This window comes from Lontra canadensis, unplaced genomic scaffold (genome assembly GCF_010015895.1).
Source record: "Lontra canadensis isolate GAN:19392208 unplaced genomic scaffold, GSC_riverotter_1.0 scaffold2, whole genome shotgun sequence".
NCBI classification, from domain to species: Eukaryota; Metazoa; Chordata; class Mammalia; order Carnivora; family Mustelidae; genus Lontra; species Lontra canadensis.
Genome location: NW_022630996.1, coordinates 20584428 through 20603046, shown reverse-complemented (window position 1 = coordinate 20603046; position 18619 = coordinate 20584428). Strand labels below are relative to the sequence as shown.

The 18619-nt window shown below is 35.8% G+C and overlaps 1 protein-coding gene across 1 annotated transcript in view; it reads right to left on the bottom strand.

The window, feature by feature from the left end:
• SLC13A1 (solute carrier family 13 member 1) overlaps nt 1–18619 on the bottom strand; it is a 119768-nt gene that overhangs the window by 13940 nt on the left and 87209 nt on the right. The window contains exons 14-15 of the mRNA XM_032870273.1: nt 18165–18302; nt 16333–16502 (exon numbers count right to left, since the gene is read on the bottom strand). Coding sequence (XP_032726164.1) covers nt 16365–16502; nt 18165–18302 — 276 coding nt within the window. The 3' untranslated portion in view covers nt 16333–16364. The remainder of the gene's footprint in view (nt 1–16332; nt 16503–18164; nt 18303–18619) is intronic.

Below are 18619 nucleotides of genomic sequence, written 5' to 3'. Positions count from 1 at the left end.
TTCCTAAGGGAATTTTTTAAAGAGGGGATTAAAAAATGTCAGTAAGAAAGTTTTGGAAAGTCTAATTCACAAGCTGACATTTTTTCATGGAGAAGAGTTAGAAGATGACTGATGATTGCTTTGATAGTTCAGATATTGTTGCTTTGCTTCTTAGGAGCACTTAATCAGACTCTCCTAAGAAGGAACAATGTGGAAAATCTCTGAAAATGTGAAATTATGGTGTGATGCATATTTCCATTCACACAGACATTCTGAGTACTTTGTAAAAAGGTACTCTATCAGTCACTCAGACAGTAAGAATGAAAAACAGACGGATTGTGAAGAATAAAAACAAGAGGAGGAAAATGCTCCATACTGCTCCTGAATGTGCCGTGTTGCATTCCTCTCTTCAGTTCCCCCAAGTTCGGGTGCAGCTGAGAAGTGATGTCTGCACTTCTAACAGTCAATCTGTCAGCAGCACCTTCCATCCCAACCTCCATCTCCATATTTATTGTTCATCGCAAATTACTGTTTGAGTAGGGCTCAGAACGATGCCAGTAATAAATATTTATAACTACTCCCACAAAACTCTTACCACTTCAGTAAGTGCAACATCATGGACACTGCAGAGGGGCTGAAGGCACAGCTTGCCAGCTTCTGTGGCCAAAGACATGTTAGGAATTTCACTGGACCTTAGAGGGACCTAATTTAGCACAAAGCAAAGTTGGTTTTTTTTTTTTTTAAAGATTTATTTATTTATTTATTTGACACAGAGAGAGAGACAGCAAGAGAGGGAACACAAGCAGTGGGGAGTGGGAGAGGGAGAAACAGGCTCCTTGCAAAGCAGGAAGCCTGATGCAGGGCTGGATCCCAGGACCCTGGGATCATGACCTGAGCTAAGCCACCCACAGGTACCCCAAGTTTGTTCTTTTTTAATGCTGAATGACGTTTTGTTGTATGGATGTGCCACAGTTTGCTTAACCATTCACACTTTGAGGGACAGCTAGGTTGTTTCCAAGTTTTGACTTTGACTAGTCATTTGTATGTAGATTTTTGTACGAACATACATTTTCATTTCTCTGAAGTAAATGTTCAGGATTGCAGTTGGTGGGTCATACGGCAGTTTGGTGTGCAATCTTTTGTTAAGAAGTTGTCAATTTGTTTTCCAGACTGGCTGTACTACTTGTATTCCCACACACTGTCTGAGTGTCTGAGTGATTGAGTTTCTCCACATCCTTACCAGCATTTGGTGCTGTCATTATTCTTTATTTTAGCCATTCTGACATGGGTGTAGGAATATCTCACTGTGTTTTTAATTTGCATTTACCTAATGGATAATGATGTTGAACATCTTTTCATGTGCTTATTTAACATCTGTATATTCTCTTCTGTGAAGTGTTATCTTCATATTGTTTGCCCACATTCTAATTGGATTGTTTGTTTATTAAGTTTTAAGTGTTCTTCACCCATTATCAGTATTATTCTTTGTGGTTTGCAAATATCTTCTCTCATTTCTTGGTTTGTTTCTTCATTCTCTTAATTGGATATTTGTTGAACAAATATAAATTTTAAATTTTGATGTCCATTTATTAACTTTTGCTTTCATGGATTATAGTTTTGGTGTTAAGCATAAGAACTCTTTGGGGCACCTGCATGGTTAAGCATCTGCCTTCATCTGAGGTCATGATCCCAAGGTCCTGGAATCAAGTCCTGCATCAGGCTTCCAGCTCAGCGGGGAGTCTGCTTCTCTCTTTGCCTCTTCCCTTTCCCCTGTTTGTGCTCTCTCTCTCTCAAATAAATAAATAAATAAAACAATTTTTTTAAAAAAGTCTAAGAACTCTTTGCTAAGTCCTAATTCCATGAAGATTATCTTCCATGTTTTCCCCTAAATGTTTTAGAATTTTATGCACTTTACATTTAGAATTTTACATTTATGCATTTAAGTTCATGATCAGTCTTGAGCTAATTTTCATACAAAGTATGAAGCTTAGGTCAAAGTTTTATTTGTTTTGTTTTCTGTTTTTGTCTTTGGATGTTCACTTTTCCAGCACCATTTGCTGGAAAGGTTATCTTTCTTCCATTAAATTGCTTTTGTACCTTTGTCAAAAATCACATTTGGGGCCCCTGGGTGGCTTAGCCGTTAAGCATCTGCCTTCAGTTCAGGTCATGATCCCAGGGTCCTGGGATCGAGTGCCGCATCAGGCTACCTGCTCAGTGGGAAGCCTGCTTCTTCCTCTCACACTCCCCTTGCTTGTGTTCGCTCTCTCACTATTTCTCTCTCTGTCAAATAAATAAATAAATGAAATCTTTTAAAAAATTTTTTAAAAAATAAGCATATTTATGTGGAACTACTTATGGGTTTTTATTCTGTGCCAACTATATATACCCATGTCTTTCCCAATACCACGTAGTCTTGATTACTATATCCAAATAGTAAGTCTTGAAGTTGGGTAAACTATCTAGTCTGGCTCTGTTGTGACGCTCAAAAATCTAAATATAAAGTCTATTTTACATTTCTTTGAATATTCTCACTGGATATATGAGCCACTTTCCAACTGATTCAATGTCTATAATCTTTGGATAATGGATTCAGAGGAGATTGCATCAGATGCAATAGTACTATCATAGCCACTAGTACTTGCGTGTGGAGTTATTGTCTCTGCTTTCCGTATAGGTTTTCCCAGGAAAACCCGTCCAGGATTACCAGTTAAAAATGCTCTTTCTTGGAAACTTGTTTTATATTTTGTAAAGTACTTGGCTAATGATAGATTTTAAAAAAGCAAGCCACTAGAAATGTTCAAAATGTGCTTTAGGGAATTGTATATAGTTGTGTTTCTTTGTTTACATTCTTTAGTCAAATGAATCTATGCAGATAAAGAAGATGGATACGGAGATGGAATGTGCATAGTGGTCAGGGGGACTTCTGTGTCCATGGGAAGACTGAGGTTCTTTATAACCTTCAGAGTTCTAGCTTTAAAAAAAAAAAAAAAAAGGTAAATACAAGTAACAGTAGCTTTCAATAATAGATTAACTATAAAACTGCTTTTAACTCAAAGTATAAAATATCTAGCACATTAAATCCACATACAGTCCTGACTACAGATGCAATAAAAGAATTCAAATTCCAGTTCTGATGATGGGTTCTGGCCCTGTTCAAATTCTAAGGAGGGCCCATGAATAGGTTCTGTATGGAGGAGGATGAGGGCATGTCAGAGGAACCTACTGGATTCTCTGAGGAGAGGAATGCTTGCTCTCAGTGGACCCCCAGCTCTGACCGAAAACAATTACTTTCCCAGCTGAGATGGAGACTAAAAGTTTATGGAGAACATAAATGGAGAACAATATCAAGGACTGTAGTCAAGAATGAATTCCCAGACCCCGAGGAATTACCTGTCATTATTTATTATTCACTTAACAATTTTAAGATGATCTACCCAAAAAGCCCTGTGGCTGTGAAGATAAAATATTCTTGTCAGATTACAACCTCTGTCAGAGAACTGTTTCAGATTGAACTTACCTTGGGGATGAATTATTCTCTGAGCAACTTCTCCTAGATTTTAAACTTGCTTATCCTTTAATTATTTTTACATGTAAACAACAATAACAAAATGAGTTATGTGTGTCCTAGCAACCTTTCAAGTATGGCTAAAATATCTTCAGTTTGGAATTAAAATAACAATTAAAACTTAGCAAACAATTTAGGACATTAATTTTAGATAGCTATCAGAGTATTGAAGTTGAATAAAAAGCAGAAAGGGGGTTCTTACACATTTTTTTCTATGCTCTAGACTCCCTTCATCTTAAATTTTAAACCAGAATGCAGGTCTGACCATTGTCCTCCATTTCACATTCGGATTATTTAAGTGCACATTAGTTATTTCTTCATGTAGTAATAAATAAGTAGTAAATAAATCTCAAACTCAAAAAATTCAAAATTGTATTCATGAAGTCACCCTCTGCTTCCCAATACCACCATAGAGGCTCCTCATCCAGTATTTACTTTCTGATCTAAGAGCTGCATTATACACCAGTCATTAAAATTGGAGACTTCAGAGCCATCCAGTTAACTCAACTTGTTCTGATTCCAACACTACTAGGGAAAAAAAAATATAATTAAATCTGACTCTTCTAGATACTTCTACTTTTGGCAAAATGCAGCATGAGGAACAGGATTTACCTCTGTCTGAAACAACTAAAAGAGGAAAAATGATATGAAACAGCAGTTTTCAGACATTTGACATCATGCAACATAGGACAGTGATCTCTGAAGGAGAGGAATAGTTGCGTCCTATCATTATTCCAACTTACAACAAGGGGAGAGTTTCCAGGCAGCAGTTCAAGAAAGGGGAAATCCAGGCAGATACTGGTGATCACGTGTTGAAGAGATGGAGCTGGGAGTCTGAAGAGGACTGGTGGCTACAGTTTTCAGACAGAGTATCAGAAGGGAGAAACATGCACAGACATGTGCAGAGAGATCTCCAGGAATCCTGTCTGCTATTCTGCTGACTACTGATCAACACAAGTCTCTTAGGAAACAACCTCAGGGTGAAGAAAGAACTAATCAAAATTATTAGCTGGGACAATTCCAGAAACTAACATAGAGCTGGGAATAATTTCGTGTTTCCACCAGCTAGAATGGAAAACCTTAAAATTAATGGAACATCAAGTGCAATACTCAAAAGGGTATTGCCTTAGTAGTGAGGCAAATGTAGCTGTAGACTAAAGTGTTTTCTGGTCTCACCCCAAAAATCTTAAGAACAAACATCAAAAGGATCAAACTGTTTTTAAATAATGCAACTGTGCCCCAGAATAACACTCAAGCATATAGGAATAAAAATATGTCTGATATTAAACAAAGTAAAATAAGCAATGTCTTTTTTTCATTTGAAAAAAAATTACCAGGTAGGAAAAGCAGGAAAATCTGACTTTTAAAATAGAGAAAAATCAAGCAATAAGCATAGAAGCAGAAATGACATATATGATAGAATTACTAGCCAAGAACATCAAAAGTTATTAAAATTATATATGTTCAAGAAGGTAGAGAAAAATATGAGTATACTCAGTAATGACGGGAAAAATACAAAAGACCCATATCAAATTTTTCGACTTGAAAATTACAATATTTGCAATGGAAAACATACTTGATGGAATTATCAGGAAATAATTGGTGAACCGAAAGAGGTAGCAATAGAAACTGCCCAAAAGGCTACAGAGAACATGACAGAAAAAACAAAAAGCAAAAACAGAGATTCAGTGTACTTTGAGATAATTTCAAGTGACCAAATACATTTGTACTTATAGTCCTTGAAAAAAAAGGGTAGAGAGAATATTCTAATGAATAGTGGATGAAAGTTTTCTAGATTTGATTTTAAAAAAGCTTTTTAAATACTTTGAATCTTCTTGAACCCTGAACATTAGAAACAAAGAAAATTATATCAAGGTACCTCACAATTAGATCACATAAAATCAGTAATGAAGAAACACCTTGAAAGCAGCCAGAAGAGAAAAAAATACACATTACATACAGAAGAACAAATTTATGAATTAAAGTACACTTCTCATCAAAAAGAATATAAACTGGAAGACTGTGGTACATCTTTAAATTCCTGAGAGGGAAATATTCTCAATCTAAAATTCTATTCCAAAGGAAAATATCCTTCAAAAATGAAACTAATAGATATATTTTCAGACTTAAATAAAAGCTAAAAGAATAAAGATTATATCTGGTAGAAACTGAAATAACAAGACTATATAAAAGGAATGAAGAATGTGGGGAAATATAAAACAATTTTTGATATTTTCAAAAGATATTTAACTACTTTTTATTTATTTTTAAAAAGATTTTATTTATTTAGCAGATTGACAGACAGCACAAGCAGGAGGAATGGCAGGCAGAGGGAGAGGGAGAAGCAGGCTCCCTGATGAGTAGAGAGCCTAACATGAGGCTTGATCCCAGGTCCCTGGGATCACGACCTTAGCCAAAGGCAGACACTTAACCAACTGAGCCACCCAGGTGCCCCTATATGACTGCTTAGACAAAAAATAGTAGCAATGCATTTTTGAGTTTATGATACATATAGAAATAGAATGTATGACAACAGCACACAAAGTGGTAAGGGGGGGTTATAGTATAAATTCTTCTAAGAATATTATACATGAAGTAATAACATATTACTTAAAGTAAATTGCACTAAATTAAAGATAAGTATAAATCTTCAAGTAACTGTAAAAACACAGTAAATAAGTCAAGAAATGAAATAAAATTAAATAATAAAAAGCAGTCAATTAATACAAGGGGGGCAGTATAAGAGGAAAATAAAGCATAGGACAAATAACATAGAAAAAATAGCAAAATGGTAGATTTAAATTATACCAGTAATCACATTAAATATAAATGGTCAAAGCACCTAAATTAAAAGAATCTGTCATATTTGGTTAAAACATAAGAAAATAAGATTTAATTACATTTCCTATAAGAAACTCACTTTAAATATAAACATACAAGTAGATTAAAGAAGATGTGTTTCATATATACAATGGAATATTACTCCGCCATCAGAAAGGATGAATACCCACCATTTGGATCAACATGGATGGAACTGGAGGGGATTATGCTAAATGAAATAAGTCAAGCAGAGAAAGACAATTATTGTATGGTTTCGCTCAGATGTGGAACATAAGAAATAGTGTGGAGGACCACAGGAGAAGGGAGGAAAAACTGAATGGGAAGAAATCAGAGAGGGAGACGAACCACGAGAGACTCTGGAATCCAGGGACCAAACTGAGGATTACAGAAGGGAGGGGTTCAGGGGATGGGTTAACCAGATGATGGGTATTAAGGAGGACTCAAGTGATGATGAGCACTGGGTGTTGTATGCAACTAATGAATCGCTGAACACTACATTGACCACTAATGATGTACTGTACGTTGGCTAATTGAACATTAAAAAAAAAAGGCTGGAGAAAAATAATCTATGCTAAAACTAATTTTAAAAGTTGTAACACTTATATTAGTATCAATATATTTCAGAGTAAAGAATATCAACATTGATAAAAGGAGCATTATATAGTGATAAAGGCATAGAGTGCATAGCAATTTTACATTTCAATTTTTTTTAAGATTTTATTTATTTGACAGAGAGAGATCACAAGTAGGCAGAGAGGCAGGCAGAGAGAAATGGAGGGAGAAGCAGGCTCCCTGCTGAGCAGAGTGCCCAATGCAGGACTTGATTCCAGGACCCTGAGATCATGATCTGAGCCGAAGGCAGAGGTTTAACCCATTGAGCCACGCAGGCGCCCAGCAATTTTAAACATTGGCACACCAACAACAACAACAACAAAATAGAGCTTTGAAAAACATAAAGCAAAACCTGGTAAAAATGCATGAAGAATCGACAAATCCACAATTATTGGCAAAGATTTCAACATTCCTCTCTCAATATGTAACTGATAGAACAAGTAGGAAAAAAATCAGTAAGAATATGGAATATGAAAAAAGTAGCAACCAAGTTGACCCAATTGACACTTTAGAAGACTCTGCCCAACAAAGGCAGAATATTTATCAAGATAAATAATTTTCTTTCATAAACAAATCTCAATAAGTTTAAAAGGATTTAAATTCTACAACACTTGCAGACAATTGAGAAGAAAATGCTTTCTAACTCATTCTCTGAAGCAAACATTACCCTAACACAACAACAACAAAGTAAGAAAACTATAAAATGTCCCTTCTGAACACTGGTGCAAAAATTCTTAACAAAATATTAGTGAGTAAAACCTAACAATATATAAAAAATACAAAGTATCATGTTCAAGGTTTGTTTAATTCAATGTAATTTAGCACATTAACAGACTAAAAAAGAAAATCATAAGATCAACTCCAAAGACGTAGCAAAAGCATTTGGCAAATCGTAATATCCATTCCTGATTTAAAAACAAACAAAAACTCTTAGTAAACTAGCAATAGATGTTTCCTCAATCTGGTAAAGAGGCTCTGAAAATTCTACAGTCAACATTCCTAACTGATGGGAGAAAAAAAATGCTTTGCTACTAAGAGAAGAAAAAAGGCAAGGACATCCTTTTTAAAAAGATTTATTTATTTATTTGAGAGAGAGAGAAGTTGCAGTGGGGAGGGGCAGAGGGAGAGGGAAAGAGAAACCCAAGCAGACTCCACACATGTTGTGGAGCCAACATGGGGCTTGATCCCAAAACCCTGAGATCACAACCTGAGGCTGAACCAAGAGTCAGACACTTAACTGACTGTACCACCCAGGCTCCCCAGAAAAAAGACAAGGATACCTTAAAGTAAAATGTGAAATAAAAGTATCCAGGTTGGAAAGGATGAAATATCACTGAGTTTATTCACAGAAGATACCATTATGTACACAATTTTATGAAATCTATTTAAAAAACCCAACTAGAAATAATAAATTAGCTTAGTGAATCAATTTATAAAAATATATGGCATTTCTAAATCCTGGCAACTACTAATCAGAAAATGAAGATAAAAAAACAAGACCACTTACAATAGCATAAAAAAATGCAATATAGTAATATCAAAAATATGATACACTTAGGGATAAATGTGTTTAAAGATGAATAAGACTGGACATCGAAAACTCTATAACATTGTTCAGGGAAATTAAAGAATACCTAAATAAATAGAGAGATGCAATGTGTTCATGGATCAGGAGACTCAAAATTTTTAAGATGTCAATTCTTCCTAAGTTGATTTATCTGTTATGACTAGAGTTCATTGGGTTCCTGTTCTAGTCTCAAAAAATTTTCCTTCTGGTACACAGCTTATTTTAATTGTCTAAGGTGATGAAAATCCCTAAACTCCATCAAGAAGTGTTAAGGAAGGAAGGAAACTGATCTGGAAGGCCAACATCTAACAGAAACAGAATTGTTTGAGGAATTAAAGTCTTTCTTCAAACCAGAAGCCAATTTTATGGCAGTCATTTTAAGATAAATCAAATTTTCTTTATTCAAAAACATCTCTTCTTCCCTAAGCGTTTCTACCAAAAATTTCCCCCACTCTCTATCAAGATGACTTGAAGTTTGAAAGTCATTGCACAAAATATAAGGTATGTCATTTTCATGCTTTATTTGAAAATTAATTCATAGGCCATAATTTAAATTGGAGTAGATGTATATTTGTAATTTCTTTGTGTAGAAGCACTGTAAGAGACCACTATTCTTGAGATTATAACAAACATAGTATCTGACTTTCTGAGCAGTCCAAACACATTTGCCTTAAAAAAAAAGAAAGACAATGTGTCAAGAAAGAAAGGTATGCTAAATAAAAAAGGACAGAATGAAGCAATTAGAATAAATAAGGAAAAATAATGGCAATGCTGGCTATTACACATGGATGCAAAAGCACATAAATTTTCTTGGAATGAAGGAGGAAGCTACGTGACATTTCTGGTATTTTGGTCATCTTCACTGCATACTTTTTACAGAATGATATCCACAAAGGCATAGTGTCTGACTCAGTGGCCCAGCCGTAGATGTGCTGCTGCGGGGAGGTCAGAGGCTACGCTCAGCTCAGCAGGTGTGCAGAACTACCGCTGTCAGGATTCATCAACAACCCTGTATAAATGGCTCCAGGGAGCACGGGCAACGTGGAGGTGGGGTTGTAGGGAGGGGTTTGAACTATTTGAAAATCCCTGAAGTGAAAACTAATAATGAGAGTCATTTAATGGAGTGAGAGGCTCATTCAATACCAACATGCCACATTATTTCAAAGAGTTATTGAACTTGGTTTGTAGCATTGTATACAGTGCCTAATTTTCCTGTATTTTCTTTGTGTGCTGAATTGTATAAATGGAGATTGATTTAAATAACTACATACTTTTTTCACTGTTTTACCTCCAGTGTTCTCTTTCAACCAAGGACCATTGGGTAAAAATTAAAAGATTCTCTGGAAATCTCCACTTAGGTGTTATAAGCTAGGAGTAACTTTTCTATCTAAAATCTAAGGTTTCAATGAGATCCTGGCCAAGGGTCTTCTGAAGAAGGAGTTTGACCAAGGCTGTGATTAGATGAGTGCAATTACTTCTGGGTGATGTCATAAGGAATAAAAATGATACATTAATAAGAATGCAATCTAATATTGAGCTTATACTATGGCCAGTTACTGCTCTAAGTGTTCTCTGTGTATTAACTCCTTTAATCCTTATAACTCTATGAAAATATCTTTCTGCCTCCAGAGGCCCATTTTCAGAAAAGGAAAGTGAAGCATACAGAGGTTAACATATCTGAGGATGAGATGGGTGAGTGGTAGAACAGGAATTCAGTCCTGCCAGTCACCCTCCAGATCCTATGATCATAAACACTGCTTTAGACAAGCGATGGTTTTGGTCTGTATTTGAGCTAGGCTGATGTGCTCTGTTCTGTGGTTATAGGTTACATTCATTATTTGTGCCATGAATTAATTAATATACTGACTCTTCTGGGTATAAGATGTGAGCTTTAGGCTCTCTCTCCCTTGCACTTAACCTGGAGTCCTGCAGAAGAGTCGGGCTAATGGCAAGGAGGATCTAAGCACAGCTGGGGCTTAGACACACCTTCCTCCTAAGACTGCTTGGACCCCAGGGAGAAGCAGAGAGCATCCAAAGTCCTGTAAGCTCTTGCAGTGGTGGATCAATACAGCTTGTGGTTGTGATGAAGAGATGTTGATTTTAGGGATGATGTGAGTCGTGTAAGTAGATCTTCAAATCAGAAGTGAATGATGAAACCAATGGGAATTGTACACTTCAGAGGACTGTACCTCTCAGTGGAAGCCAGTCTAAATGCAGAGACTAGATGCATCTTAGCTGCCCAGTTAGAGTTTCATATGTACGGTCTATAAAACTTAGATAAAACCCTACACTGAAGGAAATAAGAGAGAGGCTCTAAAAAACAAAAACTAAGTTGACTAAGTTAAACTCTGAAATCAACTAAAACACTGAAATGGAGAATTTGACTTGGATTTAATTAGATTAAGTATTGTACTGCCAAGAAAAATGGGGACCTAAGAGCAAAATTAGAATATTATACTTTTCATATCTAAAATTTCTTTTTTTAAAATATTTTATTTATTTATTTGACAGACAGAGATCACAAGTAGAGAGGCAGGCAGAGAGAGAGAGAGGAGGAAGCAGGCTCCCTGCTGAGCAGAGAGCCCAATGCAGGGCTGGATCCCAGGACCCTGGGATCATGGCCTGAGCTGAAGGCAGAGGCTTTAACCCACTGAGCCACCCAGGTGCCCCTGAAATTTCTATTCGATACTTTTTCAGATCTGTCTGGTCACTTTTCATAGTCTCTCATTCCTTATTATATTTTATTTCTATTGTTGTCAAAACATAAAAATTTAGTGCTTAAAACAGCAGTCATTATTATTTTAAAATTCTGTAGATGAACAGACCTGTCCAAAACACGTCTCATAGGACTAAGATCAAGGTGTCTGCCAGGCTGTGTTCCTGATTGGAGGGTCTTAAGGAGAATCTACTTCTAGGCTTCCCATGTGGTTGGCGGACTTCAGTTCCATGTACCTGCAGGACTGAGGCCTCTGTTTTCTTGTTGGGTTTCAATCAGGGGTCATTCTCAGCTTCTAGAGACTTTCTGCATTCCCTGGCTTAAAACTCCTTTTGTCTTCAAAACCACCAATGATGAGTCCAGTCCTTCTCATGCTTTAAAACTCTCTGATTTCCCATTGCCTCATCTTTTTTTTTTTTTTTAAGATTTTATTTATTTATGAGAGAGAGAGAGAGAGAGAGAGAGAGAGCACAGGCAGACAGAATGGCAGGCAGAGGCAGAGGGAGAAGCAGGCTCCCTGCAGAGCAAGGAGCCCGATGCGGGACTCGATCCCAGGACGCTGGGATCATGACCTGAGCCGAAGGCAGCTGCTTAACCAACTGAGCCACCCAGGCGTCCCCCATTGCCTCATCTTACCCACTTGACTCTTCCTCCTTCCTCTTTTGGCTTTTAAAGGCTCATAAGGATCACATTAGCACCACCTGGATAATCCAGCATAATCTGCATATTTTCAGACTAGCTGACTAATAGTCTTAATTATATCTGCAAAATCCCCTCACAGCGGTACCTAGATTAGTGTTTGACTGAATAATCAGGAGACAGAAATCTTAGGGAGACATTTTTAGAATTTTGCCCACCACTATTATATTTCCAATACCCTCTTTTATATTTTCAAACACACTTCCTCATTTTATATTCTGTATTTGACAATTAGAATATCTGTTGTCTGTACTTTGGATTGTCTCTTTTGTTTATGTGGCTCTTGAACAGTATATTTTATGTCTTGGCAGACTTCACAAATTTTGATTACAATTTCTCATGGAGATTTAACTTTAGTAATTCTTCGAGCCCCAGGTTGAAGAAGATGTTAAACCTTCTTTTGCCAGGTACTTAGGCACATTACCAGCCCAGGATTGTTTTAAAGTTTGAGATTAGGGTTTTTTTCCCCCCACATACACTGGTATTCAGACTTTAGGCCCATAACCCGCACAATTACGAATTCTCAAGGGAGATTTTACCCTTCTATCCAGTGCATAGACCAAAACATTAAGATCCTCTTGATGTTTCCCTTTGTAGGATGGGACTTTTTTCTCCTGGTTCACATTTTCTCAGAGAATAGTCCTTTGAGATCCTTATACTATGTAGTTTTCCACTCAACCCACAACTTGCTTGGATCCTCCTTTTGTCTTTCATCCGTTGTTCCCTGTGTGCCTGTTGAAAGAAAATTTTGAGATCTCTAGGGATTAGAAGTTGCCACTGCTAATCCTTGTTTAAGTGTCTGGATTCTTGCTGATGCTCCATCATCTTTTTCTTTTGAAGACTTACATTATTTTCTTACTGACACAGGAATGTATGTCATATAATATTTTTTATTATTTGGCTTTAAGATTTACTCCCCCCCAAAACTGCCTCTAGTATCTATACAAGCATACTATAAGTGAGAAAATCCCCTTTATTTCTTTTTTAAATGCTGTATCGTTTTTTCCTAGGCAAATGAAGATCCCCGTATTTGGAAAAAAACCTTTAATTTCTGCTTTAGTTATATGTTGTTTTACCATTTATCCTTGGGCTATTCTGGTCTTCACTTCTACAATGGGGTCCTGTGGTTTTGATATCTGCATTCCAAAACTTGCCTAGTAAATTTTTACTTTGATTAAATTGCTTCATTTCTGAGTAACATGGCTAATGGTATCCTACAGTAACAATTTTAACTTTTCCTTTTCAGATAATGTCAGAGTACTAAAACTGATCCAGTTTGTTTCGGTTTATTTTCTCATTATTAGTACAACCCTCCCCCTCCTAAAAGTAATAAAACAAAAACAAAAACATTTAATTTGCTAAAATCCACATAGTCAAGCAAAGACAGTCATTCGTTAACTAAATCAATAAAACTTTGAACAAAAGGATCACAAAGGTCCTTACCAATATATTTAGCCATGGCAGAGACAGAATAATACATCTAATAATAAATCTTTAAAATATAATACCATGTAGTACACATGTGAAGAAATAGTTAAGGCATTGGCATATTGTTTTAGTAATTTAAAATAGGATTTTAATAGGGTTAGTTAGTAGGGTTATTTAATAGGGTTAATTAGTGCCATTGGCTAAAAGTGTACTTCCCGACCTCCCAGGCTGAAAAGAAGAACAAAGCCTTGGATACCAAGTAAGGTGGAAAGAGTGCAGTCACTTGAAAAGAAGGAAGGCTGAATTCTAGAGATGCCGACATGTTCAGAGGCGGTTGAGGGTAGTGAAGGATACACATAAGCCAGTGGAGTCTTCCAAGCACTTGTATGAACAGACAGTAAATATGCACTTAGTGAAATTGCTACTATTATCTAGAAAGATCCAATCCTAAGTAAGATACTGGGATTTAAAGTGACAAAGATTTCTAGTTAAACTTTAAGTAAGGATCAGGATAATAACAAAAACACTATCTACCATAGAGTGGGAGGACAGAGGTTTGTTTGATCATCTGTTCAGATTCCCTTTTGGAAACTTTCAAAGACAATATACAACGTTCAAACTAAAGTAGTTTGAGAACTTTGATGTAAATAGGGCAAATGTGAAATGGATGACTTAAGTCATTTTTGATACAGCAACGAAACAGAAAGATGTAGCAAGAGAATGATATGGAGCACTTAAACAAATTTTGACTATTATTTTTCCTGTACTGACAGCTGTTGGAAGTAATTCATTAAAATGATTTAAGTTGAAATGCTTATATTATTTTCTTGAGAGCAAAACTTACTCATTCTAATTTGAAAAGTCATTTCATTTTTCATAATTAAAATGTATTCATCACATAATATAATTAAGCAGTGATAAATTGAATGATGGAAAAAAGCCAAAAAGAAATACTATTGATCATAAGTAAATGTGCAACATATGATAAGGAAAGAAACAAGTGAACAGAGGGAACTTAGAAGATATACATAAAGAAGCACTGTATTTTAAGGTTTAAATGGACTTTTTAAAAAATGATAAATTTTGCACTAATTAATAAACAAATAATGGACAATCTATCATATAGTTTTTTAAAGAAATGTCTTCCTTTTTAAGAGACTTTTTATTATATTTTATTTTTAAGAACAACTTTATAAATACTATCCTTTGCAAAAAAACCCAAACCAGGCCTGATTATTTCTGCAAAGTTTAAAAATACCAAAGGTATTTTCTTGTTCTGTCTTCCTTTTTATTTTTAGTGTGAGAATTGTTATGCTTTAACTTCTCCCTCTTTTCCTGACTGCGCATGCAATATTTTGTTTTTGATTGTCATTTTTCTCCCTGTAAGTCTGATTTTGGAATGTCAATAGATCTCATTCCTCTTCACATCCTGAGTATTAGGAGACTAGTCTCTTCCCACTGTTGTTTGAATGTTCAGATCTCTTTTCCTTTCCTTTTTGTTTGCCCATGAATAATTTATTTTTTCTTTTGTAAATTTTTATTCTTATTTTCTATCTGCTATTTCACCTCAATGTTGGTAATAATGGAGTTACATGACTTTTCTTGTCTCTATACATAGTGATAATTCATTTAAATTTCTGAATCTCCTTTTTTTTTTTTAAAGATTTTATTTATTTATTTGACAGAGAGAGATCACAAGTAGGCAGAAAGGCAGGCAGAGAGAGCGGGGAAGCACGCTCCCTGCTGAGCAGAGAGCCCGACATGGGGCTCGATCTCAGGACCCTGAGATCATGACCCGAGCCGAAGGCAGAGGCTTAACCCTCTGAGCTACTCAGGTGCCCCTGAATCTCCTCTTTTTACATATGACACTATGTATTTCTATTTTTTAATTTTTTAAAATTTATTTATTTTTTATTTTTTGAGGGGGGGCCAGCAGTAAAGGGAGAGGGAGAGAGAATCTTAAGGAAGCTCCAGGCCCAGCGTAGAGCCTGCCATGGGGCTCGATCTCACGTCTCTGAGACTATGACATGAGTTGAAACTGAGTTAGATGCTTAACTGAATGAGTCACTCGGATGCCCCTGACTTTATATATTTCTGAAGTAAGATAAATACTTAAGCAAAACTGTTATACATATACATAAATGTGTTAATAGTTTTATAGTGTTTAGCTTTCTTTTATAACTATACTGTGTTAACGGTGAAAATCATAGCAAGCATTATTCATAGCTCTACAAAATGCATTTCTTAGTGCATTGAAATATTAAAGATGTGAATTATATTAATCTAACATAGGGCCAAGTAGAAATTAATTCTTATCCATGAGTTTTCTTTTGTTTAGTGGATTCAACTATAATTTTGAAACTACTAATTCAATTTCAATTTTCATACTATATGCATACATCAAGAATAATCTGGTACTTTTTAAAATGAGAGAATGTGTATTTCAATCAGATTAAACCTTTTTTCTGCACCACCAGCTGGCCACAGTTTTGGGTTTTTCAACAAATTCCCTTCAACAACACTACAGAAATGATTTATCCAAGTACCTAATTAATCGGTATATTTTATTTCCTATTTCTATGGGAAGTTTCTAAAATAATAAATTGATGTTTGAAATGCTACATCAAACCCAAACTGTAAAATGAAGCAAATCACCTAATCTCTTTGAAGGTCATGTAATAGATTACTCTTATGTTGAAGTAGGATGCATATGGTCCATGAGCAAAATCTCAGCTGTGGGCTTCTTGGTAAAGGCATGTAGATGCTCTTTGGTTGCATCTCAAAGGGATTGTGAACTCTGGGTTATGACATCAGGTTTTGTGTGTTTCCTGGAACCACAGTAGTGACATAATGACTAACTTAGATGTGTCATCAATTTTCCAATGCCAAGTCTGCAGTGAATTCTCAATGATTCTCAAAACTCACCGTACAATAGTCAGTCATAGGATTCATGCTTGTCATGGCATAGTCTCATTACTGATTGGTGGAGCCCAGGAAGGGTAAGTAGAGAGGTCAAACATAGCCCCAATCCAGGTAGACATGCCCAGCATTACCACAGCAACACCCACAATGTTAACACCAAGTCCAGCTTTAACCTTGAACAGGAAAAGCATAAATATCAGTTTTCTGAAGAGAAAACCTATAGGAGAATCAGAATACTATAGCAGAAATTATATGTCAGATTTATATGCATCATAAATGACTAGTATAAATTGTCATTTCATGAAACAATGAGTTCTTCCATTCATGTCAAAAGAGACTCTGTCCCCAACTAAATGACATTTAGTTGGAGATTCTAGGAGGTCCCTCTTAGGAATATAATGGAGTCATTATGATACAAAAAAAAAAAAAAATCCCTTTAAAAATTTGTCATTGCATGTTAAATCCGAATATGAGTTTTGAGGTCTTGTATTTCAGTGGATAAGGTTCAGGTCACTATATGATAACTGGATCCTTCATATTCACTCAATACTATTATTAGTTTAGCCTTCAGTATTCTCTTACTGAGATTTAATAAAATGCCACTTCTATTCATCTTCCTTAGAGTTCTCATTTTTCTGGTTCTTATATCATCATCCTGGCATCCACTAAAAATTTCAAATTTGCTTTCTATCCATTAAAACAGAGGTCAGCAAACTACTGCTCATGACATGTTTTGGTAAATTAAGTTTTATGCCACCACACCCATGGTGATTCCATATTGTTGTTGGCTGTATTCGTGATACAATAGCAGAACTGAGTCGTTGTGACAGAGAGCATATGGCCCAGAGTGTCAAATATTTATTATCTCTTTCCAGAGAAAGCTTGCTTATCTCCGCATTCTCTGTATTAAAACATGGAGCCCCAAAGCAAAAGGGGATACTTAGCAATGATTATTACAGAGGCCCCCTTTACTATCCACGTAAGCCACTCATTTATTCTGGAATCCTGGCTCTACTTTTTTAAGTTCACATACACTGGACACTGGTTATATTATCTTATGCACAACTTCTTTTTCAAAAGGATATTATGTGACTTCTGCATAGAGACCTTTCCAGAGTTTTCACATTGCAGGGGGGTGGGGACAGCATTGTGTGTGGAAGGAGAGAACTGGGACTTACTTGGAACTGCAATTGCATGTAAGCTCACTGAATTTACTTCGTTATATTCTTGTTTGGTTTGGAAGTTGGTAATCAAGATTGGTGATAGACTAGACTATTCTCAAGCTAGTCCTGGACTACCACGACTTTTGTATTGGCAAAAATGCCTATGTTTTATCACTTAAATGTCCCATTATTTAGGTGCCACTATTAGAATCAAAACAAGAAAGATGAGCTTTCATTGACAGGTACTGAGTCCGGTGTATTGTTTGAAGCAAGTATTGGTTGCAAAATATTTGTGACAGGGAACCAAAGTGCATGATTGCTGAATTTCATTAATCCTATTTCTTCCTTTTGCCTATGTCAAACTGGATCCTGATCTTGACATGTAAGTTTCAAGCCATTGTGCTAAACATATTCTATGCTCTTTTCATTTTTTAGGACATTACTGACGCATTCAGTATCGCTATATTTGTGACTGCAAATTCAAATGGCAAGTTTGCTTCTGGTTATCATTCTTAAAAACAATTCTGAGACCAATCATGTACTCACCTTTAGAAGCAGAACTCAAGCCAGGCTTTTCCTGGCAGCTGATTAATGTGTAAAAGGATTGATAACCCAAGACATCACACATAAAAATGTCTACTGGACCGGACTGCTATCTTTCAGCTCACTCACCATATCAATAACTTTTAGATGGCCATAGGAAAAAACAATAGCATTGGGCGGATTTGCTACTGGAAGGAGGAATGCAAATGAAGTACACAGAGTAGAAGGTAACAAAATATAAAGAGGGTTCACTTGAATGGTTTCAGCCTGTTGGAAAAGATAAAAAGGAGTCTAAGTAAAATTTTGAGGTAGACACCAAATATCAAAATGAACAAAATCATTATGATAAGCTTTCCCAGAGGCAGGTTAAAATCTAAACATAATACTGTACACACAAATGCAGTTATGACTTGAAGAGTATTTTTCAGAAATGTCTCTTCCTCTTATTTTTTTATATGGTTATTGGTGCCCATTTAAGTAGTATAGCTCATTTAGAAAATAAAGTATCATTTATTCCAGGAACTAAATAAAAACAGAAATAATTTATTATTTATCTAGTGCTAGGTGCTCTCTGTGTGTGTGCA